The 27,388-nt window shown below is 46.5% G+C and overlaps 1 protein-coding gene across 1 annotated transcript in view; it reads right to left on the reverse strand.

Moving 5' to 3' along the window:
• SMG1 (SMG1 nonsense mediated mRNA decay associated PI3K related kinase) overlaps nt 1–27,388 on the reverse strand; it is a 2,768,248-nt gene that overhangs the window by 2,596,633 nt on the left and 144,227 nt on the right. The window contains exons 6-8 of the mRNA XM_069647131.1: nt 22,489–22,702; nt 13,574–13,699; nt 13,405–13,477 (exon numbers count right to left, since the gene is read on the reverse strand). Of these exons, the coding sequence (XP_069503232.1) occupies nt 13,405–13,477; nt 13,574–13,699; nt 22,489–22,702 (413 nt within the window). The remainder of the gene's footprint in view (nt 1–13,404; nt 13,478–13,573; nt 13,700–22,488; nt 22,703–27,388) is intronic.

Consider the following 27,388-nt stretch of genomic DNA (forward strand, 5'->3'; position numbering starts at 1 on the left):
GGATAATGGCGTTTTTAATTTGAAAAAAGTTGTACTCTGCCCCTAGTTTTTCCAACTGACGACTGGAGCCAAACAACATTAATTCGGTTTTAGAGTCGTTCAGGCACATCCAGTTTGCCTGCATCCAGTCAATTAACTTGTAAACCTTGGTGAGCGCTTCACTGTCCGTGGCATGATTCCTACCCCCCCAACTCCAAAATGAGTTGGGTGTCATCTGCGTAATTTGTATAATTTGTAAATGACACTCCGGCTTTCACCAGAAGGCTGCACAAAGTGCGCATATATATGTTGAAAAGCATTGGGGATAAGCTAGCCCCTTGAGGCACTCCGAATATGATGTCACATGGGTCGGAGAAACTGCTACCCCAATGTACTCTCGCTTGGCGGTTGGAAAGAAAGGATAGGAGCCAATCGATGGCTCCCTCCGAGCAACCAACGTTCTCCCTAAGCGCCTTGATGAGAAGGTGGTGATCCACCAAATCAAACGCTGCACTAAGGTCTAAAAGCATCAGCATCCCCAATTTGTTGTCGTCCAGCATAGTCAGCATCTGATTCTGCAAGTCTAGCATAGCTGTTTCAGTGCTGTGGGATGCTCTAAAGCCGGATTGTTGCTGGTGCAGAATCTCCTGATTCTCAACAAAGTGTTGGATTTGCTGTGTGGCTACCTTATCCAACAGTTTGAGAACAAAATTCGAGTTGGTTATGGGACGCAGATTTGCGGGATCCTTGGGATCTAGTCCCGCTTTTTTAACAAGTGGGGTGATAGTGACTCTTCAGATCTTTAGGCACTGTGCCCTCCTGAAATGAAGCGTTCACTATTCTCCGGAGGATGGGAGCAAATATCTCCTTGTGTTGAAGAATAATACCAGGGGGCAGGATATTTTCTGCGCAGGTAGTTGGTTTCATATTATTCATCACCTCTAGCATATCTGCTTCAGAGATAGGGTCAAATTTAAAGAGTTGTTCTCTGACAGATACATTCCCTTCGGTGGGGCAGATCTCCTGATTTGAGGAAGTTCTGGCTTTAATAATGTTTTGTCTCGCTTTTTCCATTTTGGCTTGGAATGCATTGAGCACCATATTACAGTCCTCCTCAGATGGCGTAAATGGGGGAGTAAGAGATGTAGGTTTTTCTATACTTTTCAAAATATTGAAGAGTTTGCTAGTATTATTATCAGCTTGCTCGATTTCTGTGTTGAAGAAATTAGCCTTGGTTGACTTAATTTTCTCTTTATATTCCCTATCCTTCCTTTTCCAGCTCGCTTTACTATACGCCGATTTATCTGTGATCCATTTTCTTTCCAAAGTCCGTTTTTCCTTCTTCAATAGAAGAAGCTCTGGTGTGTACCATTTTTGGTTGTTACTGTTACTCCTAGTTAGTTTGGTGGTGAGCGGCGCCATGGTTTCTACTAACTCGTGTAAGTGTTTGTTATATTTGTCTAGCAGTTCGGTACATGAGTCCTGCTCCTGAAAAGAGCACAGAATTTTCTCTAAGCAAGGCTTTAGCTGGAGTTCGTTTAGATTTTTTAAATTTCTGATTTCTGCCTTAATGTGAGGATTTTGCTTATAAGCATAGCAGGGCAGCTTTAGGTTGGCCGATATCAAATGATGATCACTCCAGATGCAGGGAGTGGTGCTACAGTTTTGTAAGAATATGTTGTGACCACACAGCCAGTCCAACTGGTTACCCTGGGGGGTAGTGGGATCTTTATTAAGGACTTTGAAATCGAGATTGTTCAGAGCTTTTTCCAATGCTATAGCCCCTTTGTCCCTCTTATTGCCTCGCCAGAGGTTCCAGTCTCCCATAGCAACCATGGACACATTGGTGGATCTCAAAGTGTTTAAGTGAGAACAAAGTTCCAGTGAGAAATCTGAGACCAATGATGGTGGTCTATAGATAGCTATCAAGTTGAGACAATTGTTGGGGGAGAAAATCAGTTTGAGGTGTAGTGCTTCGCACCCGCTAAAACCTACAGATACCTTAAAAAGTTTGAGGCTGTTCTTAGCAATAATTGCTACCCCACCTCCCCTGCCCTCTATTCTGTTGTCGTAGTAAATAGTGTAATCTGCTGGAATGGCCTGCTCACATGTAGGCCCTACTGGGTCTTTGAGCCAGGTTTCTGTTATGCAGAGAATATCGAAATTGTTGGAGGATATCATGTCTTTGATGTTGATGGCGTGTTTGGTTAGGGAGCGTGTATTAAGAAGACCAATGTTCAGGCACATCCACCTCTCCATACCATCCCTAGGGGTGTCAACAGACGAGATCCCCTCCCTCTCATGGCTAATGGCCTCCTCCCCCTCCCTCAGGCTCACTTGGGTGTCTACAACTGGTGCATACATGTCTCTCGCCCCCGCTTACCAAAGCACTTTGGCACCAGGTGAGCTCGAGAAGCCCGTGGGTCGGGTAGAGGAAGATTATGGTCCCAACTCGGAAATGCACCGAGCGCCGACACGTCCGGCCACGGACCGGCACAGACCGGCTTGCCCCCTTCGCGCCGGCGCGTTCGCGCCGGGTTTAAACAGATAAGGCAGCCGAAAACTACAAGGCTGCTGGGAAGTGTAGTTCCACTACCCAGGTAGCACAAGTAGGGAAACAATCAGGTTGCAGTCAAACTGCGCAAAGTTAAAACAAGTACTGGCATGTGATAAGCAAGCACACTGTTAAAAAAATGTAATTGTGTATTCTTTAGAAGCAAAACTATGAGATTTTTCTAAGTGACACTACTTAAAAGCAAAGCTAAAATTACCAGATACGGCGAGTTACGGCAGCGTTTAGAAATGGAGTTACTTTAAGAAGAGGAGGTAGTTCAGAGTGGACTTTATAGTCCGGCCAGACCGGCACAGACCGGCTTGCCCCCTTCGTGCCGGCGCGTTCGCGCCGGGTTTAAACAGATAAGGCAGCCGAAAACTACAAGGCTGCTGGGAAGTGTAGTTCCACTACCCAGGTAGCACAAGTAGGGAAACAATCAGGTTGCAGTCAAACTGCGCAAAGTTAAAACAAGTACTGGCATGTGATAAGCAAGCACACTGTTAAAAAAAATGTAATTGTGTATTCTTTAAAAGCAAAACTATGAGATTTTTCTAAGTGACACTACTTAAAAGCAAAGCAAGCAATAAAGTAGCACTTGCTAGGATGACGGCGTTGGTGCTCACTTATGCATGTTAAATTAACTAGCTGTTCCAAAAACATAAATGGCAGATATTTGGTGACAAGAAACTTACGGACTGCAGGATTGTATCTGCATACGTGCGTGCGTCACTCGTGCTTCAAACTAAAGATAAAACTGTTGAACGCGCTGCAAGGGCAGTTGCTAGTCTGACGTCATTAGTGCCCACTAACCCATATTGAAATGCCTTTGTCCCTGGATTGATGGCAGGAAATGGATAGTGAAAAGAAAGTATGGGCTCATGAGTTCTAGCCCCATGCATGAATACTGTCATGCCTGCCGGACATACCTCTGGACCAGGAACAACTTCTCCATACATAGAACCAGTAGACCTTTTTACTCAAAATGGAGGTTGCTCGATACATTGCCCGGAAAACGACGTCTGCATTTTTCACGTCGTTAATTTTAACGTGACTTAGGTCTGTCACGTGTATCACGGCAGTGCGTACATAAGCAGCGTGGAAACTTCATTCGCTGCTTCTGATTAAGTCAATTTTGGCGTTGGTAGCTGAACTCCGGACCTGTGTTCTCGCATTCCTTTCAGCAAACTTCTTTGGCCTAATTTGAGCGTGTTTTCCTCCACACGCTAATTCCTGGGTTGCGTGTATCCTGTTCGCGTGCCAAATCTCCAAGCGGACGCTGTCTGCAAGCGCGGCTGTCCTGAGCTGCGTGAATCCTGTTTGCGTGCCAAATCTCCACGCGGACGCTGCCTGCAAGTGCGGCTGTTCTGAGCTGCGTGAATCCTGTTCGCGTGCCAAATCTCCACGCGGATGCTGCCTGCAAGCGCGGCTGTTCTGAGCTGCGTGAATCCTGTTTGCGTGCCAAATCCCCATGCGGACGCTGTCTGCAAGCGTGGCTGTCCTGAGCTGCGTGAAGCCTGTTCGCGTGCCAAATCCCCATGCGGACGCTGTCTGCAAGCGTGGCTGTCCTGAGCTGCGTGAAGCCTGTTCGCGTGCCAAATCTCCACGCGGACGCTGTCTGCAAGCGCGGCTGTCCTGAGCTGCGTGTATCCTGTTCGCGTGCCAAATCTCCACGCGGACGCTGCCTGCAAGCGCGGCTGTCCAGGGCTGCGTGAATCCTGTTCGCGTGTCTAATTCTTCACGCGGAAACGCTGTCTACAAGCGCGGCTGGCTTGGCTGCGTGTATGCTGTCGCGTGCAATCCTGCACATGTTTTTCTGAACTACTTCGAACTTTTGGTACCTGTGACAGTCAACAGGTGAGATTCTTATTTTGTTCTTTGTGGGAAAGGAAGTATTTCATGAACTATTGGAAGGTGAATGTGCACAGTATATTGGACGCTATCCTGTGGTGCACCAACCCGGTATCTAGCGAGAGCATCGTGCCGTTCGGGATAAGTCTCCCTTACTAATCTTCCCTTCCTTTGTCGTTTGTTCAACTCTTGGGACTCTTCAAGAAACTGTCCTGGAATTCTTCAGTTTAGCCTTAAGGTCAGTGTCTGAATTAATCCCAATTCTGTGTTTCCTAGTATTTAACTTGGGACAGTGTCTTATGATACTTATCTATTCTAGGCATACTTCCTGTACAATTCCCACGCCCTTTCCAGTGATCCATCTCTCTGCCTGTTTTATTCAGTCAGAGAGTTGTATCATTTGGAAGGTCTAATTTGACCTGCCTACAATCAAGTCGTGTGAAGATAGGATCCGGAAAAGCCCTACCAAATTGTATCCTTTTTTGGTTACTGTATCCTTTTCAGTTGATACTTTGGTGATTTATGACAATACGCTGGTGATGCTTCGGAAATACAAACTAACAAGCCACTTGTGTGGATTATCAAAGGCCATCTGGCTCCCTTGCCTGCGGTTTCCCGGCTATCTTTTCAAAGTCAGACATACATTAATGGACCATCTGGGTATACTGGCTGCAGGTGCTGGCTGTGCCAGGCTGGCTCCCACCAAACATTAATACAATTAAACGGAGTCAAATTAAGAACTATTTGTGCACCCCTCATTCAAATACAATTAGTGCGCAGATTGAAGTAATGATTCAATGAATGCGTGCATTACCAGAGTGATGCACGCATCTCTTATCAATTGAGAAACATATTGGGAGGATGCTGTCAGAGTATGAAGCACCACACAATAGTCGGGGCTAACTACCTCTAATTGACCTGAAATACATATTGCGCAAGGTATTCTTAGTCATAGCAGCATGAGTTCTACACAATATCTACACACCACTACAATAGTCATTATCTGAACCCCTCAATCAATAAAGAAACACATTAATTTCATGTTCTTTAAGACCATGTGTAATGTATCTCAATTTGCAAATCATACAGGATTCCATTTGTCTGAGTAGAAGACGTTTGTTACCGCCTCTTCTGTGGCAGTGTGCTTGCTGTAGACCAATAAAGCAGATGTCTTCCTTCTTGCCCATCTGATGCTGCTCTTGCCAATGCACTGCTAACAGCAATTTAGGATCTTGGCTACCTAGGCTATATAGAGGTTACCTCATCCTTATCCGTAATTCACGAGCAGTGCTGCCAATATAAACCTTATCACATATACAAATAATGCCATAGATAATATATTTTGACCTGCAATTAATAAAATGATTGATTTCTGTTGTGATACCACCATGGCATGTAAAGGTAGATGTCACTGGATGAGCTAATTTACTAATACTACACGTTCCACATTTTTGGAAACCTACATACTTGCGCTTCAGCCAATTAGTCGTGGTCAATGTGCTGCATTGAGTCAGAGGAAAGAAGGACAGTTTGTCCTTAGAGTAGGCGCCAGAGTGAAAATTAGCCTGGGTGTAGTTGAAATGTATTCTTGAAGATCCAAATCTAGACACAGCAAATGCCAATGTCTGCGAAGTATCCCATATGACAATGCATTACTTACCGTAAAAGCATTTCTGATGGTTGTATCTGCTTAGATTCACATGCTGTGCATAGGTCCGACATCCAGTGGTCACTGCGGAGTATTGCATTTTGTTTTTCGTAGTCGAAAAGGGGACGTCGACAAGGCGTGTCTGTAACACTATCCCTATAGTGACGTGCGTTGTACCCACAATCCCTCACGCGTCGAGGTCCCTCTGTTTGTATTTTTCTGCCCTGAGGGAGCCTTATAGACGTGAGTGAGTACAGAAAAGAGAGATATAAAAGGAAGTCTATGTTCCTTCCATCCGAGCGGGGAGGAAGGGTGGGCGCATGTGAATCTAAGCAGATACAACCATCAGAAATGCTTTTACGGTAAGTAATGCATTGTCTTCTGATGTTTGTTAATCTGCTTAGAATCACATGCTGTGCATAGACTAGCGAGCAGTACCCGGAGTTGGCGGTGGGTTATGAGAAGGAACAGTAGAGAAAAGATGTCTTAATACTGCCTGTCCCACCTGGGAGTCAGATCTAGAGTGTGCATCTAGACAGTAGTGTTTTGTAAAGGTGTGCACGGAACTCCAGGTAGCCGCTTTGCAGATGGACTCAAGGGGAACATTTGCAATGAATGCTATGGAAGCCCCAGTGCCTCGAGTGGAATGTGCTCTTGGCTTGAAGGGTAGTTCTCTCTTAGCAAGAGTGTAACAGAGAGTGATGCATTGAACAATCCATCTAGATATAGTGGATTTTGAGACCGCATCTCCTTCTCTTCCTGCTGCCGCCGAGACAAAGAACTGATTAGTCTTTCTCAGTGGTCTGGTTCTTTCCATGTAGAACATGACAGCTCTGCGTACATCTAGTGTATGCAGACTTTTTCCTCCCGAGCTGGAAGGGTTTTGAAAGAACGTTGGTAGTTCTATAGTTTGGTTTACATGAAATTTCGAGATGAATTTAGGTGCAAACCTTGGGTGTGTGCGTAGAACCACCTTATCTTTGTGAACTGTTACGAAGGGGTCTAGTACAGAAAGAGCCTGTAGTTCACTTACTCTCCTAATGGAGGTGATAGCTATTAGGAAAGCAGTTTTAAGGGTGATATCTTTAAGAGTTGCCTTGTGCATGGGTTCGAAGGGAGGGCCCATGAGTCTGCAAAGTACCACATTTAAGTCCCATCCGGGAGCTGGGTTAGCTATCGGAGGGTGTATCCTCTTTACCCCCTCCATGAAGGCTTTGATAACTGGTATCTTCCACCACGACACTTTAAGTTGGGAAGTGGTGTATGCAGAAAGTGCCGCTAGGTGGACTTTAATGGAATTGAACACTAAACCTGAATCCAGTAAATGGGTCAAGTATAGAATAATGTCAGTAGGAGAGCAGTCAACTGGGTTGATGCTAGTACCTCTACACCAGATAACGAATCTTTTCCATTTGCTAGAATAGCAGTGTCGAGTATTAGGTTTTCTGGCTTCCCTGAGGATGTCCATACATCTCTGTGGGAGTTGTAAATGTCCAAATTCTATGATCTCAGGAGCCAGGCTGCTAAATTCATGGTCTGAGGGCATGGATGCAGTGTCCTGCCCTTGTCTTGTGACAGCATGTTGTACGGGCAGGGAAGTTTCATTGGGGGAGATAGGGACATCTCCATCAAGTGAGCGAACCATGGCTGCCGGGCCCACATTGGGGCCACTAGTATCATGGTAACCTGCTCCTGGTGCATCTTGTGCACCACTTTGTTGAGAAGGGGAGTCGGGGGAAAGGCGTAAACAAATCTCCCTGACCATTGAATCGACAGACCGTTCCCCTTGGACTGGTTCTGGGGGTACCTGGAGGCGTAACTTTGGCATTGTGAGTTCTCCAGGGTTGCGAACAGGTCTATTTCCGGGAATCCCCATTGCGTGAAGACGTCTAAGACGATGTCTTCGTGCAATTGCCATTCGTACTCTTCGGGCAGGGGGAAGTCTCTGCTGAGTTTGTCTGCTAGCAGATTGAGTTCCCCTGGTACATGTTGTGATAGTAGGAACATGTTGTGTTTGAGAGCCCACTTCCATATATTCTGGGACAGCTTGGACAGTCCTGGAGAGTGAGTGCCCCCTTGCTTGTTGAGGTAGTACATGGCTGTGGTGCTGTCTGTGAGGACCATCACTGTCTTTCCTTGTAAGTGTTCCTGAAAGGCTTTCAGTGCTTTGAACACCGCTAGTAGTTCCAGCAGGTTTATATGCTTGGATGCTAAACTCGGAGTCCACACTCTGTGTGCCGTCTGATGGGATAGGTGAGCCCCCCATCCTGTAAGGGATGCGTCTGTGGTTAGAGTGGCTTCCACTGCGGGTGTGGCAAAAGTTTTCCCTAATAACAGGTTTTCTTTTGTCCACCACCGTAGCGAGAGAACCAAGGCCTGCGAGACCACCACTAGATCGTCCCATTGTCCGCTGGCCTGACACCACTGGCTGTAGAGCCACTCTTGCATTGGGCGCATGCGCAGGCGCGCGTGAGGTACCAAATAAATACATGACGCCATCATCCCTAGCAAGCGCATTGCTTTGCGTACCGTCACCTCTCGGCCTGCTACCTAATGGGGAATTTGAAACAGCATGTTTTGGACCCTCTCGTTGGAGGGGAATACGAGGCCGTCCTTTGTTCGAATTAGAGCCCCTAGGAATTGTTTGGTTTGGCTGGGGTCTAAGCTGGACTTCTTTTCGTTGATGGAGAAGCCCAGTTGGGACAAAAGGTCTACGGTCTTTTGGGTATGGGAGAAGCATGTTTCGTAAGAATCCCCTGTTATGAGCCAGTCGTCGAGGTAAGGGTATACCGGGATGGATAATCTGCGCAGGTGGGCCGCTGCCACTGCCAGTACTTTCGTGAATACCCTTGGTGCAGATGCTATTCCGAAGGGTAGTACTCTGAACTGGTAGTGTTTGTCCTCTATTTTGAACCTGAGGTATTTTCTGTGCGATGTCAACATTAAAATATGAAAGTATGCATCTTTCATGTCCAGTGTTGTCATGTAATCCCCTTGTGATACCAGTGGGATTACCTCCTGTAAGGTAACCATACGAAACTTTTGGGGTTTGACAAATATGTTCGCTGGGCGTAGATCTAATACAGGGCGCATGGTTAAGTCCTTTTTGGGTACAAGGAAGTACACTGAATAAATACCTTCTGTTACCTGTGATAGGGGGACGGGCTCTATAGCTTCTTTCTTCAGTAGTTCTTCCACCTCTTGAAGAAGAATGGAGAGGTGTTGCGGTGTCATGCGCCGGTTCCGTGGGGGTTTGTACTTCGGGGAACCGTTGAACTCGATGCAGTATCCGTGGGCTATGGTGGATAATACCCAACGGTCTGACGTGATTCCCTCCCATGCTGAAAGGAACGATGTTAGCCGGCCCCTGACCGGTGATGCATGGGAGGGGACCCGAATTTTCGGGTCATTTGCTGGTATTGGGCGTGGAACCTCTGGGGCTGGAGCCACGACCTCTTCCTTTGCCACGGCGTTGGCCTCTTTGACTGAACTGGGTGTTACCCTGGTTAGTGGGCCAGTTGGAGCCAGAGTAATATTGTTGTTGTTGGTGGTTCTGCTGCTGTCTTTGGCCACGAAAGGAGCGTTTATTACCATAGCCTCGCCTGTTAGGGGGCCTAGAAATTTGATCAAGAGTCTTGATGGTATCAAACTCTTTTTTAGCATGTTCTAGGGCCTCATCTACTGCTTTCCCAAACAGATGCGTCTGTTCAATGGGTTTATTTAGGAGGGAGGCTTGGGTTTCGGGCTTAAAACCTGAATTGCGTAGCCAAACGTGGCGCTTGAGAAGTATTCCCTGCACTAGGGAGCGGCCAGCCGTCTCAGCGGCATCTAGGGAGTTCTTAACGATGCCCTGGTTTACCAGTGTGCCCTCTGATATTATAGCTAGCAGGCGAGAACGCAGAGGTTCAGGTGCTTCCTCTGCTTCGCTGCGCAGCTTGTTCCACTGTGCATCTGCGTAGCTAGCTAAAGGTGAGTTATTAGCAATTCTAGTAGAGAAGGCGGCGGAGGTCGTGATTCTCTTCCCCAGTGCGTAGAGTTTTTTGCCTTCTTTGTCTGGAGGTGCTTCACTAGTGGATAGTGGCACCCCTGCTCTTTTTCTTGTGTTGGTAACCACAAGGGAGTCCGGAATAGAGTGTCCTCTGATGTATAAAGGGTCAGAGGATGAAGGGCTGAAGAGCTTTTCTATTCTAGGGTTGACCCCTCTTACTAAAGCTGGGTTAGTAAGGGAAGGAGAAATTCTTCTTTTAATAGAAGCCAGGAGTGGAATAGATTGGCTAACAGGGGCTTTTTCTTTGATGACTTTTTCTACAAAGTCAATGTCTGGAAGAGTTTCCCCTGTATCAATCTCAAAATGCGCTGCTGCCTTGCGCAATAGTGCATTGAGGGAAGGTTGGTCATCTATGGGAGAGGAGTTCCCATGTGAATCCTTGAGAGGAGAAGGGAGAAAGGCATCAGGGTCTGAATGTACTGATGGGGATTGCCAAGGCTGCACTGACGGTGAATGCCAGGGCTGCGAGGTAGCTGTATCCTCTTCAAACCCTGTAGCAGTGGTGTAAGGATCTTCTTCGAACCCCTCTTCCTCAAGTTCTACCTCTTCTTCTCCACCCAAACACTCCTCATCTTCTTGGAGGTATTGCTCCTCCTCAGTGAGGTCAACCAGCCTAGGAATCTTGACTCTAGGGTCATCCTGTGGCCATTCTCTTTGTCTTTTGTGAGTGGGTGGGTCTTGGTTTCCTAGAAACCTTTCCATTTTCTCCATGCAAGAATGGAGTCTTTCAAGGGTCTCATGGGGTACCCCTGAATAGTCTAGAGGGGGGAAATTAGTGTTTTCGCCTTCGAATCGTTTCGAACGCTCCCACAACGTCGACGAGAGGTTCCCGTCTCCTTCTGAAAAGCCTTCAGGTAGTTCGGAAGCGTCCTTTGGAGAAAGGGGCAGTTCCTGGCTACTTTTGTGTTTTTTCGACGCGGTATTCGACGTTTGTTTCGTCGTCCGCGTACGTTTGTCTTCGGCGACAATTCTCGCTAGGCTCTCGGCCACGATTTTGTCCGTCGAGGCCTCTGGTGTCGACGTTCTGTGCGTTGCGCGTTGTACCTCGACGGTCGCTCTATGGAGCGTTGCGTCGGATGTTTTTGGGGTAGCGCCCGTGTTAGATGGAAGCCCAATCGCTGGTCGCGGCTGCGTTTGCGGGTGGGGCTTGTGACCTTTACGGTCTGCGGTAGACGCCGGAGTGCCCTGCGTCCCCTTAGGCGCTGATGGATCCTTCGTTCTCGACGAAGAAGAGCCGTGGGTAGTGTGTTTAGCCTTATGGGGTTTGTGTGCGTCCTTGTCGCCGGGGTGTTCATCCCCATAAGCAGGGCGTGAGCCGAGCCCGTCGGGGCTGGGGACGGACGACGAGGAGCGGGAGCGCTCCTTCTGGGGGTTCATGACTTCCGTAACGGACGTCGAGTTATCGCACTCCTCGTCACTTTCAGTAACAGCGGCAGCGGGTGAGGAAACTGACTTCGACATCGCGTAGTCCGCCCACCTCTTAACCCTACGTTCTTTAAGAGTCCTGGGTTTTAAGAGCTTGCAGGCTGCGCAGCTGTTCTCTATGTGATCGAGGGGTAAGCAACGATTACAGAGCTTGTGCTTATCTTTCCAAGTATATTTGCCCCTGCAGCGTGGGCAAAACTTAAATGGTGTCCTCTCCATAGCTGAGGCAATAATAGCTGGCGATAACAACCCCAAGGGAAAGAAAAGGGAGAAAGAAAGACATTCTCAAAGAGAAGAGACAAAGTTCTAACCCCCACTCTCCCTACTGTAAGTTGGCCGTCGAGGCCAGGCCACGTGTTCGGCAGCGCCGAAGGATCTCCTCCGCTCTTCCTCTCCGTCGAAAATCAGTTCGGCGGAGAAACAGCTTCACAGCTAACGTCGAGGGGGAGGGGTCGTTATCAGTATATTAAGTTATGACAAAAGGACTGAGGTCCGTGGTAAGTATAGCAATGTCTCTCTAGGAGCTCCGCGAAAGGCGACCAGAAACTGGGCGGAAAAAAACAATCAGAGGGACCTCGACGCGTGAGGGATTGTGGGTACAACGCACGTCACTATAGGGATAGTGTTACAGACACGCCTTGTCGACGTCCCCTTTTCGACTACGAAAAACAAAATGCAATACTCCGCAGTGACCACTGGATGTCGGACCTATGCACAGCATGTGATTCTAAGCAGATTAACAAACATCAGAAATGTGGTTACTGTTATGGGAATATTTGGTGATTAAGTTCACGCCCATGGACTCAAAATTGCATCCCTTATTTTTCTTGGAGTATGTCCTCCCTCTGAATGGGTTGAATCTTGGCAAGTGCCTTACTGACACATGCACCTGAGGGGCGAATACTATAACTTTATTGATCAACCTACATCTGTCAATAGCTGGCTTCAGACAACGGGTGCCCTCAGGGTCTCATCCTCACTATCTTGCTAAGAATTTCAAATTTATAATGTGCTCACTCAGATATCTTAGAGGTGTTGCTTTATTGGAGTAATGTGTATCAAATCTCATACAAATTCATTGGATGAACATGGTTTCTGTATTTTTATGACACCATTAATGAGAAGCATTCCACAAAAGTGGTTGAATAATGTCTCTCCAGACACCATATTAGCTCTACTTCACCAAATGACTATTTCACAATAAACATATATAAAAGCTTACTGGAACAATGTATTGTTAATTAACACACCATGATGCAAATGTACCAATTTCCTTTTCTCCCCCCCCCTCCCTCTTTTTCACCTCTGTACCATTTATGTGAAATGAAGAAAAATCAACTGATTCATTGTTTAGCATGGATGTTTATTTTCAACATCCGGTTCAACGTTATTGTATTAATGTATTGGCCAAATCAGATGTTCACCTGATCATTTTTGACTTGATGAAAACTGCATAGGTGGAAACACTTGTCAGCAATCACAGCATACCACTTTCACTCCTTTTGAATAAAGCAACTGCTACTAATAAAACTGACATTTTCCTTGAATCGGACAAGAGCATCGATAGTGGCACATCCATGTTTTCCCAATTATTACTAGTTCGGACTACAGCCTGCATTTCAACAATTTCATCTTGGCAGCAACACTTGATGTCACACTTCTGACCGGTGTCTATCTGCTTACACTGTTTTACCCATGTCCTTCAAGAAATCAGGTGGTGTAACATTGCCTAGCTCTCGTGGCTAATCAAACCGGAGCATCTTACTCGAATCATCTGAATGTCAATGGGGAACAGTCAGTCTACGAAATAAGTCTATAGTTATTAAAATGTGCTCCAAAATGTATTTCCAAGATGTGATCATTGGTTTTGATATGTATAAAATCCAAAATTATTTATCTTACCAGACACTTGCTGCGTAAGGGATGCCTTCTGAGTATGGTCAATGTGCCATCCAACCAAAATATCAACTGTATCCTTTTAAAGTCACAAAAATAAAAACATACTGTAGGTTATTCAGCAATTCATAGTCGGACAAAAAGTCAAACAAAAACACATTTTCAGTAGACTTACCCTGAAATTGGTGCTGAAAATGTGAGGGTAGCAGCGGGATACGAGCAGGATACACTTCACACATTTACAAAGCAACTCCGGTGTATCAACATTTTCCAAAATAGACTGTAGGCTGGTCATTACAAGCTGAAAAACGGAAGCATTTGAAATGTAGTTAGGCTGGATTGGTTTTACTTGGAACTTTAAGCAGTAGGCTGTAAAATAATTGCAAAAAAAAAAAGTTAACTCAACCAGATCTAAATACTTAGATTTTAAATAAGCCGACAGGGCAGGAGGGCGTGAGGAAAGGGTACGGGGGCTGAGAAAGGGAGAGGGGTCGCACACAGAATGAAGCGCAAATGGAGGGTGCTAGTAACGATTTTCTTTTTGCACCTTTCCCTCCATAGATTTCTATGGAACATTATTTTTGCTGGTTTTGTAACCCGTGCTTACTTTTTGGAGAGAAGTAAAGCCTTCTGTTTTATTATTATTATAGGATTTATAAAGTGCCAACTGTGGACCGAAGGCATCTAGGCGCTAAACAAAAAGGAGCAGTTTTACAGAACAGACCTCAAGACTAGAAAGCAGAAGGAGAACTGAAAAGATTAGTCTTTAATACCTTCCTGAAAGGAAGGTAATCCGTCTAAACTCTGATGCAACGGAAGGGCGGTTTACATTCCTTGCCTGCTGCTTGCTCATTCTTATGGGGAAAATGATCAGTCCCTGAATTCCCTGTACTTTCACAATTATACACATTACCTTACAATGAAGTGCAGTTAGGAAAGTTTGTATGCTTGCATATCTTTGTAAAATTAACAAAAAAAGTAATTCCATCAAATTTACTTATGACAAGCTGGTGGCACCAGTGATATTTAAACTGTTTGATACATATTACTTCAACACTTTTGCCTTTACCGTAAAGATCTACTAAAGGTGGCTACTCCCCTAAATTGGCCATGCCACAAGGTTTTTTGCTTGTTTTTTGGCCTGCCTTTGCAGGTCAGGAAATGCTTTTTATGTTCATCCCTTTCGAGAGGAAAGCTGAGGCTTTTGCTGGATAAAGATGCCAGTGTGCACATCTGCCTGTGTTTGCGTGCCTTTGTTAAAGCATGCGCTTGCCTGCGTGCCTCCATCTGCCTGACCGTTTGCGCGCACTTTGCTGTTAAGTCAGCGTTACCTTGATAGAGTTCATGTACACCAGGGGTCTACAACTATGGGCTTTCCAGAAGTTTGGACAACAGCTCCCATGAGCTCTAGCCAGCATGGTCTCTGGTGAGGGGTCATGGGAGGTTGCAGACCTCTGGGCTAGACAAATATTTTCATTAAATAGGTTAGCCTCAGAGAAGCCTAATCCATCTTAACATCACTGATTAGGAGCCATGGGTCTGGAACAATATCGACTAGGTATTTTATTTTCGAGGGAGACCATCTGAATCTGAAGTCTACAAGGTCCCCCTTTCTGGCAATTCAAAGGAAATTGCCACATCTTCGGATTGCGACCAATTTATCTTCTCGCCTAATGATATGATATATGATATTTTATTTATATAGCGCCTATACACAATGTGTTTCAAAGCGCTTCAAAGCAAGGGAGGGAACAAGGGAAAATACGACATTCTTACAGGCCATGAACAGTAAGGATGTGAAATTAACTATCGCACTCGGCCTGACGGCATTTCAGATAGTGCAAGTGCTAAGACATAGATAAGGAAGGGAGTGGGAAGGAAATGGAAACAGACAGGCAACTACCGTACTAGGCCTGACGACCTTTCTAGTAGAGCCGGAAGAAAAAAAAAAAAGGTGATGGAGGGGTGCAGAAAAGGAAGGGAGGAACAAGAGACTATCTTACTAGGCTTGACAACGTTTCAGATAGTGCGGGAGGGGGGTGGGGCAGTAAGGGGGTGCTGGAGCGACAGACAAGGTTGCTATCATACTAGGTCCAGGGACAATTCTGATAGAGTAAGTGCATAGAAGAAAGTAAGGGACGGAGGAGGGGAGGATATAGGGAGAGGGGAGAACAGAGTGTAAGCAGTCAAATAGAGTGGAGAAGCAAGAGGGGAGCGCGAATACAATTGAAGTCAGTAGTAACACAATGTTGCAAGCCAGGGTACGAGATAAAGATTTAGATTTAAATAGGCATTAAAATGAACAATGAAAGCGAGGGAAAGAGCTACATGAAGAAAACTGCTCTATGTAAAGAAGCAGCAATCCCGTTTAGACAGTTGACCAAGTTTAGGATACTCAAACTAAAAAAGGTTAGTACTTTAAAAGTCCAATCTGGGGGCGTGGCCAAGATGGCGGGCTGAGTGGATGTGTGGTGGAGAAGCTCCGTCCCTGCCTGATGCACTAAGGAGAAATCGACATCAGGCACACTGGAAAAATAGTGCGCGTGAAGAAACACGAGTGAACAGCGAAAGCTACTTCGACAAGATGGGGCGGGGGGGGGGGCTAAGAGAGGAGATGCCGTAGCTTCAGCAGGAGAAAGGGCGCCACGAGAGAAAATGGGGGGGGGGGGGGGGATCAGTGACAGTGCACCCGCAAGCACAGGAGTCGGACCACAGGGACAAGGCCGACGCAGCGAATTGAAGTGCTCCGGTGGAAGCGGAGAGCCGTGCGGGGAGCAGCCAGAACGAAGCGGGAAGCCCCATAAGAAGGGAAGCAGAGAGAACTGGGCGGCTCCGAGACACGGCAGGAGACCTGTAGGCGATTGTTGGCAGAGGAGCGGCGCTGAGAAGGAGCGAAATAAGGAGCGTAGGACTCACTGTACCTGCACCCGGCAAGGAAGAACAGGAAGAGGGAGACTAGAACCCAGAGAGAAGGGTGAGGAACCTGGCGGAAAGGGGGGACGGCACCGCGGACCATAGAAGGTGGAGCACGGACCGCAGGGACATCCTAGCTCGCAGTGTGAGCTGGGAGGCTGCGGCTACCAGAAGACAGCACGGCAAAGGGACCCACGCAGTGGACAGGGAGTGGACTGCGGGAGAGGAGAACCACAGCGGAGTGCCAGAGAAGGCACTTGGGGTGAGCAAGAGGAGAGGAGCAGCAAAGTGAGCAGGGCTGCCGGCAGTGCATCTAACAGGCAGCCTAACGCAGCAGAGCCTGCAGGGGTGAAGGAGCCCTGAAGACCTTGGTAAGGCCATTAGGAGACAGACATTCTGGCAACACAACCCTTACCGAGGCGGGAAGGGCTTAAACCTAGTGATCAGGCGCTGAAACGGCTTACTAGCAGGGATCACCCAGAACACCCAGTGAGAAAGGCCGTAAGACCAGCCCACATACGGCTGGGAGGAGGTGCTAATTTAATGTCATAAAAGACAACTGCAGGGGCAGGAACGGTGCACAGGGCAAAAGGGAACACAAGAGACCCAGAGGGAAAGAAAAGGAACCTTGAGTACCCAGGGAAGCAGCAAGGGACAAACAGGCATTACAGCAAGGCCTAGAGAACTCAAGCGATACATCCCCAGAGCACAATAAGGGGGATACCTTGCTGAGGCGGGGATCAGCGAGAGAGTTGGCTAATACGGGGAAACAAACCGAGTAAGATCAAATAACAGTACCACCAATCAAGCAAGGACAGTATATTCCAGGAGGAACAGAAGCTGCTGAAGGAAATGTAGTAATGGAATAGTGGGAAACTGATGGGACCAAAGAAAAAGAATCCTAAACTGGGAGAGCGAGCACAGGAAGGGTGCAATAAAGGACACATACAAAGCACCCCTTTGGTAGCCCGGCTGATCAGGGCAACAGGGTAATGACTCACCAAAGAGGACCTCCTTGCGGCACTCTCCAAATTCAAAGGTGAACTCACTGAAACAGTTAAGGCGGAGGGGGCAAGTATAAGAGTAACTGTCGCAAGCTATTGCAAACAACCAGAAAACTATCGACTCCCTAGGAGAGCGAGTGAGGGTAATGGAAGTACACCTGACGGAATGGGACACAAAGGGGCCTGAATGGAAGCAGCAAACAAAAGAGTCAGAGGAGAGAATAAGGGCTCTAGAAGAGAAATGTTAGGACCTGAAGACAGATTGCGAAGAGACAATGTGCAGATCAAGAACCTGGGGGAAGGAGTGGAGGGCTCGGATCTGGAAGCTTACATCCGTGAACTGTTTGAGAGTCTGGTAGAAGGAGAAATCGCCCGAAATATGGGGATAGAGAGCTCACAGAGTGAGCACCCGCAGGATGGACCCGGGGGCGAGATCTCGGCATATATTAGTCAAAATGCACAACTACAAGCACAAGGCGCAGTTGGTAGGGGCGGCCAGGACAAAGAACGTTCTGAGTGTGAGGATGTTAAGTGCAGCTGTATGACGATTTGTCCCAAGCTACATTGGCAAGGAGACGCACATTCAAACCGCTCACGGAGGAACTGAACACAAAAAGGAAGCTGAGATATCGATGGCTCTTCCAGACATGTCTCCAATGTCGAATGGGCAATGAGGAAAAAACAGTCTCTAATGGAGGATGGTCTGAGGGCCCTGGGGATGGCTGAAAGGGAGACAAGAGTCGATTCCACAGAAAACCATCCGGATGATAAATTGGGCAAGGCTTGATCTGAGCCACAACTGTGGATCATGAAGAAGGTAAAGAAGCCGCGAGGAAGAACAATGAGATGAGTAGCCTCTCACAACAATAAGAACTCAAGGATTAGAATATAGCCTGATGTGGGCTAAGAATTTGGAGGAAAAGGTGGGTGGGGGAAATGGGTGATTCCACGCACGGGCCACCAAGAGGGGACCACGTCAAGAACCTTGACATGGATCCAGGGACATCGACAAGTGGGGAACACATAACCTGTTCTGAGGGCGACAAGGTACAAGGGGGGCAAAGGTTCATTCATGAAGAGGAAACAGGAGGTGCCGGAGCAACCAGAGGAAAATACCAGTAAAACGGGATGAATAGACTAAACTCATGGAACGTAAGGGGACTAAACAGCCGTAACAAGAGGTTAGCAGTTCTGAGGGAAATTAATAAGTTGGGGCCTGAAATAGTCTGCTTGCAAGAGACGCACATAATGGAGGACGGGGGACGCATGCGTAGTAGAAAATATCCACTGCAATACTATGCCACGGCAAGTACCAAACGGGCAGGGGTGGCAATTCTATTTCACAAAAGTGTACGAATTGAGGGAGCAGGTTAAACGCGACACCAGAGGGAGACAGGTGATGGTGAAAAGGAGAATGAGGGGTCAGTTGTATACATGGGCATCAGTGTACGCCCAACCAGGGACAATAAGGGTTCCTAGAAGAACTGGGCACATTTGAGGAGGGGGGGAACTGATCATATCTGGAGATTTCAACATAGCTGCTGATCATATCTGGGATAGGTCAAGGGGCCTGAGAGGGCATGCAATGGGAACGATGGCTACACATTTGCTGGAGAGATTTAGAGAAGAGGGAGTCTGATGTGTGGAGAGCACATCATCCGCAAGAGAGAGACTGCTCCTACTCCCACGTCCATAAGACCTACTCCAGGTAGATTACATTATGGCAACACGAGGGATAGTCCAGGCAACCAGCAAAATACAAATGGGGACCATGACGTTGTCCGACCACGCACGGCTAGAGTGTGTGGTCCACACACGCTAGAGTGGGAGGGAGAAAACACGCAGAGAGGGAAGGGGGGATGGAGGCTAGAAGAATATATTAGGGATCACAAAGTAAAACAGACAGATTTGCAGAGGATGGGGGGGGGGGTGGAGTGTCAGGTTTGGGGGCAGCCTGGGAGAGAGGTGGGACGCGTTTAAACAGCACATTAAGGGATACTTCATAGAGGCGGCAAAGAACCGTAAGGAACGGAGGAAGGTAGAAGAGGGACTAGAAAGGGAAATACAGGAACTCAAGCAGAGACGCAAGGAAAAGGGAACAAATAAAATAGCTAGGAAACTAGTGCAGGCAAGAGGACAGCTAAGACAGATGACAAGTCGGTGGAAAGTACCCTCCTAAGGAGCAGACAGAGGTTCTTTGAACAGGGTAACAAAGTAGGGACAGCATTGAGGAGGCAGATAAGGGCCAGAGAACAGAAAGCATTCATAGACCCTTGGAGGATAGAAATGGCAAGCAAATGGTCACAGAAAGAGCTAAACGAAGGATTGTAAGGGACTTCTATGCAGACCTATAGGGGGAAGGACCCAGCAAAGAGCAAGAGGCATACCTAGCAGAGTGGGAAGGGCCAAGACTAACCTCTGAACAAAAAGGCCAATTAGAAGAACCCATATTGTGGGAAGAGGTGCAAAGGGCGATATTCTGACTAAAGGCAAACAAAAGTCCGGGTGAGGATGGGCGAACGGCAGCATTTTATATAAAGTTTAAGGACCCCCTAGCTTAAATCCTTACGGAAGTATTTAACCACTTTAGAGATGAAGTGGAGGTCACTAAATCTATGAACATGGCACATTACGCTCATTCCAAACGCAAGGAAAACTCCACACACATTCTCCACGTACCGTCCAATAGCATTCAAATTTGGGTGCTAAATATACATGGGTATTGGCGGCAAGGTTAGAGGGGATACTACTGGGGTTGGTGATGCAGGGCCAAATAGGGTTTATAGAAGGACGGAACACGTTTGTTAACATAAGGAGGGTGCTGCATATCAGATAAAACAGGGAGAAGGGGGCGGGGTGAACCCACCTGTTTGATGTTCGATGCCGAGAAGGCATTCGTACGTGTCAACTGGGACTTTATGAAACAAATACTTCGGAAGGCGGGACTGGGACAAAATTGTGAAAATGATACAGGCCAATTACCAGCACCCACAGGCCAAGGTCAAAGTGAATGGAAGGCTAACCAACCAATTTTCAATAAGGAGAGGTACAAAAAGCAAGGGTGTCCGCTCTCACCACTTCTTTTCGCCCTAGTAATGGAACCCTTTGCGCATCGGATAAGAGAAAACCGGGAGAACCCATAGGTTAGATGGGCAAAGACGCACCACAAAATAGGACTATTTGCCGTCGCGCTCTGAAACACTTGTGTACGAGCGCGATAGAAATAAAATATCAATCAATGATGTGATACTGAACACAAAGCCAGAGAAATCACTGCCAGCGATTATTGAGGAGATAAAAGCTTTTGACAGTGTCAGGCTTTAAAGTGAACTTTGGTAAGTCAGAAATTCTAAACATATTGATATGAGAGAGGGGAAAAGCTACATCTGGAAAGAAGCAACCCATTTAGATAGGCACTGGGACCTGTTCAATACCTTGGGGTGAACTTAACCAAGTCTATTAAACAAATAGTGGGGGCAAACTATCAACCGCTGTTGAAGCAATTCAAGCGATCTAGCAAGATGGAAGGGGTTGTACATATTGTGGTTTGGAAGGGTGGCCACGATTAAAAATAATGTGTTACCCCGGCTCCTATCTCTCTTCCAGGCGATTCCTTTAGTAGTCCCTGGGAAGTTAATAAAGGACATCCAGGAAAGCATCATGAGTTTTATTTGGGGAGGGAAAACCTGAGGATGGGGAGGAAAACGGTATTTAAAAGTAAGGCAGAATGGGGAAGGGTGGTGAATCAAACACTGGCTGGGTATGGAACAAGCGGTGGCGGGAGAGCATCTTTAGAAAGTGTTGGGATTAAGGAAGGAGGACAGGCCGGTGGGATTAAGGAGTAATCCAATCACAAGAAATACCTTACAGCTCTGGGAACAGTTAAATAATAGGTTCAATTTAGCTCCTTGGCCAACGCCGCGCACACCCATTTTCGGTAACCCCGACTTCCCACCAGGCAAAGCATACACCAAGTTCCAGCAATGGATAGATGGGGCATAAGAGTAATAAGAGATCTCTATGAAGGGATGCAATTCCGGTCATTTGCAGACTGTAGAAGAAAATTGGGCCTAAAGGAAGGTGACCAGTTTGCATACTACCGACTGAGACACTGGGCTGGAACCCCCGTAATGATGGAAGGGGCCACAAGGGAATGTATGGAGTGGGAGAAGCTATTGGCTTCGGCAGAGAGTAGCAGGGGACCGAACTCCGCTATATAGAAGATCTTAATAAGTGGCGGGCATTAAAGGGCAAAAGGGAGACGGTAATAGGTAAGGCGCTCACTGACAAGGAGTGGGACGCTGCGCTACGGAATTTGTATACCTCGTATACCTAGGTGCAGCACCAGGAACTACAATATAAGCTCCTACACCAGTGGCATTACGCCCCCAGAAAGACTTCATAAAATGTTTCTCACATGGTCTGCAGAGTGTTGGAAAGGTTGCGGGGAAAAGGGAACAATGGAGCACATTTGGTGGGCATGCCAGCGGCTTCAGCATTTCTGGCAAGAGGTGAAATCTAAAGTACGGGAAATAATGGGAGTAGAGAGGGAATTTGAGGGAGCGGAAGTAGGCACTAGGCACTGTACTTGACAGGAAGCAAGGTCTCTGGGAGAGTGCTGGAAGACTGGGCAAATTTTATTTTGTCCGCAAAAAGATGCATCGTCAAACAGTGGAAGCAGTCGGAACCACGGTATTATGCGATGTGGGACACAGTGGATGTGGAGAAAATGAAGGCAACAATACAAGGGTCACTGAGGAGTTTTGCTAAGGTTTGGTTTCCCTTCATAAACTATGAAATTGCGGACATTGCACGTCTGTACATCCCGAGGAGACTGAAGGCACTGGGAATTTTTGAGGAGGAATGAACTGAAAAACAATAGGACGGAAAGAACCTCCCGTAGGAACGGGTGGGGGAGGGGGAGACATTACTGTGGTTGAAGCAAAAGAAGTTGATTGATATGTATGTTACAGTACGTTATAAAGAGATCCAAAGCCAATTATATATGTAAACTGAAAGGAGCAATAAAGATCAGATTAAAAAGAAAAAAACAATCTGTTCACTCTCATTAGAGGATATGTAGGTGTGTGGAGATTGAGGGGGGGATTCTGGTGAAGGTGGAAAGATTCATGGCGAACCAATGGTGTCGGCTATTTCACATTTCCAATCTTACCTGCATTACTGATGAAAAGGCTTTTTTCTCTCCTACAGTCTCTAGTGCTTTGTAAGTGGCACACAAAAGGAGAAGTTTAGTTTCATCTTTAGTGGATGAGCTCAGCTTAGTAAAAATCCATTTAAAGATCTTCTCAGCTTCGTAGCTTAGTGAAGCACAAAGCAGGCCAAGACAGTACGCACCCTCCTGTCTCAATTCTTGAAGCAATTTGCTACTGTTGAAATAAAGACATTGCACATTAAGGGGGACATAATACAAATATTCATAGCACTGCACAACACACCTTACATTTATACATACAGTTAAAGTTAATGTTCTACAGACCATGGTTGGTCATTTGCCGAAAACCTTTAACAATCCATATAGTATTTCTAAAGTGATGTTTGCTTTGTGCTATACAATTAGCATACAAAAATCAAGCAACTTCAAAATTCAAGCAGTAAGCACATTGATTTTGAAGAACATTGACAGATTCAGGTGTGGGATGGAGGCCTACACTAGAGTGAACAAAGAGGGATAAAGTTACAGCAGTTGAGTTATGCAGACCATCCAATATGGGTGCCAAATTATATTTAGAGTAGAGGGAAGTGCTGAAAAAAGAAATCCAGGGGAGATTGCACCTTCAGCCAAAACATTGCAAAATAAAGATTACTTGGAGGATGTGGTGTTTCAGCAAAAAACCATTTATAAAACGGAAGCCTGGACTTTTGACAGAACTATAACGGCAGGCAGAGAATATTTTAAAGGGAACACCAGTGTAATGTGAGGTGTTCAGTAAGAGGTGGTTCAGGGTGGTGGGGAAGAACAGGTGCCATGTTCGTCTGGGGCCACTGACAAAAACTTGGACTAACTGCCAATTAAGGTGAGGCTAGCTCAGTAAATGTTTATCAGCAGCAAAGGCTGAGTATGACATAGGAACATACGCCAACACGACTCTTCTGACAAATTCCCGATATCTCCAACAACCGTGTACATTGCTGTATATAATCATTTAAACATACTGGAGTTTTAATACCGTACAATAATGTATGCCTTCATTGTGGAGACTTTTCACACTTTCCAATTATCTCAATAGCATCCTAGTATGAAAGAACACAATTCAGGCCTCTCCAGAACAGTCTCTGTGCCTTCTACAGGTTATCAGAAAAGCTGTGTACATTCATTCCAACTAAACCTGCAATCCTTTTTGGAGGTCTATTTGAAACTAGGTCAACTTGCGCCAGGTTATATATTGCTCAGTGAGAGCGTCAGTGATGGTGTTTTTTTGTGAAGCAGTCAAGGAGGGGCATTCTTCATTTTTCCACAGACAACGAGGGATCAGTGACTTCCTACTCTGTTATGGAAGGCCTTTAAATATATAATCCGGGGAGTCTATTGCAAAGGAGACCGGGATACTCAAGACTATATGGCCCGAGCTGGGCTATAGTGAGAGCGCATTGCAGGGCTTAAAAAGTGCGAATGGACTCTTTACAAACCCCCGAGTTACAGAAGCGGTTTCGTACAGAACTGGGGTGGTTTAGATTGTTAGCCGAGAGGGAAGTAAGTTTCTACACCGGCACGTGATGGTGCGCAAGTATATGGATTGTAGTTATTAATTTTTGTATTTTTAAAGTGCACATAACCCAGAGGCATTGAGGTGCTACAGCTTAAAGAAGTTGGTTAAAAAGGAGTGCTTCATCAGGTACATTACAACATATGACCGAGTACAGCGGGACGACGTGCAGATATAATCTGAATACAGTACACTATCACTTGCAAGGTACGAAAAGAGATTATTCGAACAGGTACATTTCAACATATAACTGCCCATCTCCTTTATCAGGGTTAATCAGAGGGGGAGTATCTGTCCTAGCCCTAGCGTCTCAGTTTGGGGTCTAGGCTTAAGAGTTGTTTTCAGGCATTTTCGAAATGACCATAGGGAAGGGTCCTTTCTCAATTGTGGTGGCAGTGTGTCCCCACAGTTTGGCTACTACTGGGAAACTGGACCCACCTGCTTTCTGTCTCTTGAATCTCGGTACCGTAATGAGGTTGGCATATTAGGCTCGAGTGGGTCTATTGGATTGAGATTTGCCGATTTAATTGCAGAGGTAAGCTGGTGCATTGTTGGTGAGGCATTTATGGGTGAGCGAGAGGATTTTAAATTTGATCCTATCATGGACCGGAAGCCAGTGAATATGTCTGGTTGCCGAAATGTGTTAATTCTTGGGTATATTCAGGACCGCTCTAATAGCATTGCTTTGCACTATTGCGTTTTTTTTTATATTTCTAGTGCTGGATCCTGCTAATTTACAGTAGTCTATTCTTGACAGGATCAGTGCTCTTGCTAGTGTGATACTATTATCTGATGAAATGAAAGGTCTAATAGCTCTGATAAGTTTGGATGTGTAGGATGCAGATGAGAGAATGGCATTGACCCGACTGGTTAGAGTGAGGGAGGAGTCGATGTAGACCTAGTGTTTTTATTACATTAGCGACACTGATGGAGTTGCCACCAGTATTGAAAGATTTGTATTGTTTTGGTAAGTTATTGAGCTTAGGTATGGTACCTTTTAAAATTTGCTCCGTTTTATAATTGAGGGATATTTCATTCTGTGCCATCCAAGCCTGGATAGCCAGGTAGATTTTGTTAAGGTTGTTGGAGTCTGTGTCCTAACAACCTGCGATAGGCATCAGTATTAGCAAACCATCCACATAATTGGTGTATGTAATGCCCATTTTATCTAGTTTGTCAAATAGTAACTTTGTAAAGGCATTATACAATGTCGGTGATACACAAGAGCCTTGCGGTACACCACAAGTTACTGGGACTGGGGAGGCAGCTGATGAGGTAGGAAAAACCTCATTGATCGATTGGACAGAAAGGATTCAATCCATTTGATAGCTTCAGGAGAGAAGTGGACCGCCGCTTTGAGATGATGGCATAGGATTTTATGATTGACCAAATCAAAAGCTGGAGATAAGGTCTAATAGAATGATGCAGAGGTCTCCTCCATCCTTGAATTGGTCCATTTGAGTTTTTAAAATCAATAACGCCGTCTCTGTTCTGTGACCAGGTCTAAACCCAGATTGTCTTAGACCCAAGAGTTTGTTTCAAGGAATTGTTGAATCTGCAGATAGGCTACCCGGTCCGAGATTTTTTAACAACGGGACTGTGGCGACAGGTCGAAAGTTGGTGGGGATGTTTGGGTCCAAGGTTGTTTTTTTTAGCAAGGGTAGTACCCATGCTTCTTTTAAGTCACCGGGTACTGAACTAGAAGCAAATAAACTATTGATGATGGTGATGAAAGCTGCCAGTTCATTTGCACATTCTTTTATGAATGAGGCAGGGCAAATGTCCCCCTTCCATCAGAATGGTTTTAACCCTTTGATAATGTTGATAGTTTCTTCTGTAATTGGCCACCCTGTTTTACATGGCTCCAATGGCACGACTGAGGGTTAATGGGAGATTGTCTGATACCATTAAAATGGGACAAGGCAGGGGTGTCCCCTCTCCCCTATCCAGTTTGCCTTGGCGATAGAGCCACTTGCAGAGTTGGTTAGATCCAGGCATATCCACAGTGGGGATCCAGGCATATCCACAGTGGGATCGGCCTGTTCACACACCAGGTGGTAATCTCATTGTATACCAACAACATGAGCTGGTTTATCAAAAACCCATATGTGAATATGGCATCCGTTATGGCGGACGTACTAGAGTTTAGCCAATATTCTGGCCTTAATGTTCATCCTGCAAAGTCGGGGTTGGTGTGGTGTGGGGGGGGGGGGGGGGGGAGAGCTGGGCCTTTCAGTGGCATGGGGAAGAGTACTCAGTATTTGGGGCTGGTGGTCACGAGGTCTCCAAGGAGGCTATGTATAGTGAGAATTACGCTGCAAGGCTTACTCACGCGGAATTCACGCTGGGGTAGTGGAAGACTACAAGCGCGTCCCCTAGAGCTCCTATAAGGAAATTCCCTGGAGCAGAATAGTTTGCACTTCCTGTTGGCACTGGGCGTGAACAGATCCAAGTGAGGGATTTCCCCAAAGGGTGAAGATCTCTTGAAGGACTTTCCAAGCTAATTCCCACTGGTGGGAGACTGCTCTGCCTGCTCAGAGAGTCCACCGCTGTGTTCTCCTCTCTGGCTAGGTGAACCGCCAACAGGGAGATTCCTTCTTGAAGTGCCCAGAACCAGAGCTGCATTGCCTCACTGCACAGTGGCAGTGACCCTACCTCATCTCTCTTGTTGAGGTAGTACATGGCCACTGTTGTCTCATCAGGACATTGATGTGTCGTTTGGACTCTGGAGACCAATGACCGCTGTCAGATGGTTGGCATGGGCTCTGCAAACAGTGAGGGAAGAGTCTGTAACTACAGTTCTCTCCGGTCATGGTTTCCAAAAAGGTTAACCTTTCAGAATATTGTCCTCACATGCCCACCACAGGAGATCCTGTGCTACCCTACTCAGCACCCCAACGAAGGGTTGACATCTTGCCCGAAACCAGAGACCACTGGGACCCAGAGTACCTAATGGAGGGATCTCATTTTCAGACGAGTTTCTGGCACCAGAAAAATGCAGAATGCATGATGCCGGGCAACCTCAGGAAATAGGCCAGAAGAAGTTTGGCATTTTGGAACTTGATGACCATCTTCTGAATGTGTTGAGCCCTCACCTCGGGTGGCAAACCTTTCCTAGAGTAAGCATCCAGAACCACTCCGATGAATTGGAGCTTTTGGGAAGGCATCATGTGGGACTTTTTGAAATCGAGGGATAAGTCCAGTCGATGGACAGAGTGGCAAGTGATCCTGAGATGTTCCAGTGCTCGTTGGTAATAACGGGCCCCGATCAGCCAATCATCCAGGTTCGAGTAAGGGAGTAGTTTCTTACCTGTAACTCCATTTCTCCAGCGTTGGTATCTTTCATGG

Source organism: Ambystoma mexicanum, chromosome 2q (genome assembly GCF_040938575.1).
Source record: "Ambystoma mexicanum isolate Mex_15411 chromosome 2q, UKY_AmexF1_1, whole genome shotgun sequence".
NCBI lineage: Eukaryota > Metazoa > Chordata > Amphibia > Caudata > Ambystomatidae > Ambystoma > Ambystoma mexicanum.